General features: G+C 46.4%; 1 protein-coding gene across 1 annotated transcript in view; it reads left to right on the top strand.

Moving 5' to 3' along the window:
* Positions 1–728, top strand: part of MEF2D (myocyte enhancer factor 2D) — an 18,351-nt gene extending 17,623 nt beyond the window's left edge. Inside the window, exon 10 of the mRNA XM_085316997.1 lies at positions 705–728. Within this exon, the coding sequence (XP_085173123.1) occupies positions 705–728 (24 nt within the window). The remainder of the gene's footprint in view (positions 1–704) is intronic.
* Positions 729–1,029: the final 301 nt, after the last annotated feature.

The following is a 1,029-nucleotide window of genomic DNA, read 5'->3' as shown; positions in this document are numbered from 1 at the left end:
TTTTTTTTTTTTTCTTTTTTTTCATTGCTCAGCTTCGGAAAACTTTGCGCTAGCTCTGGGGAAGAAACCCCCCGCTGCAAACSGCCACTTTCTTCCCTACGCTGCTGCTTTTTCTTTCTTTCTTTCTTTTTTTAATGCAAAAATCTCAACCCATAACACGAGTATTATGTTTTCGCTACCTCCAGCACCCGTCTCCTGTCCGCAGCCAGAAGCCATGCTCGGGATGCAAGAGGGCCTTTCCCCCTTTTCCCCCTTTTTTCTCTGGAAATCCTGTCCCCCGTCGGTCCCTCTTGCCCCTTCTTGTCTCTCTGATCTCTCACTTGTAGTATTTTGCCTGGCTACTGTAATTGTAAATAGGGAGTTTCACTATGTTAGCAATGGTAACAGTACAGAAAAAAATGTTTTTCTTCGTTGTATTGATATGAAATGAGATTATATTTTTGTCAGAGTATATTGTAATAATACCGACTTTGAACATGGCCAGAATTGTACAGCTGCTTCTTAGGTTTCTCCCTCTCGGCTCTTCCCGTGTCTCCACCTCTCACCACCCCCTCGGATTCGCCCCCGGATCCCTCCAGGTCCCGGCCGGGGTGAAGAGTTTGGCCTGAGTGAAAGGGCAGTTTTCAGCAGACCCCCAAATAACGGCCGGTTTGCAGAAATCGTCATTTTTTTTCCCCCTTTTTTTGCCATTTGTTTTCCTTCAGCCGGGCGAGGTGCGCTTGGCTTAGGAAATGGGGCAGCCGAATTCYCCGTCACCCCTGTAATGCCGACGAAACAGATGGACGTTGGCACGCTCTGGGGTGTCCGCAGCAATCTTTGTAAGATAGAGTAGACCCTTTAAACGATGCACTGAAGGAAAAAAAAAGGATAATAAATAAACCACCCTCCCCGACTTCTATATATTGCGGTTAGTCAGATTTCCTACACGACTCAGCCTGTCCGTGTTGCCACAGGCAGCTCTTCTCTCCTCCCCCAGGATGCTGCACAGGTAGAAACAAAAAAGTAAAATAAATAAATAAACGTGCACTT

The sequence above is a fragment of the Rhea americana genome, unplaced genomic scaffold (genome assembly GCF_003343005.1).
Source record: "Rhea americana isolate MKP2758 unplaced genomic scaffold, rheAme1 scaffold_484, whole genome shotgun sequence".
In the NCBI taxonomy this organism is placed as follows: domain Eukaryota; kingdom Metazoa; phylum Chordata; class Aves; order Rheiformes; family Rheidae; genus Rhea; species Rhea americana.
The sequence above is the reverse complement of the archived record's forward strand: the minus strand, read 5'-3'. Positions and strand labels throughout refer to the sequence as shown.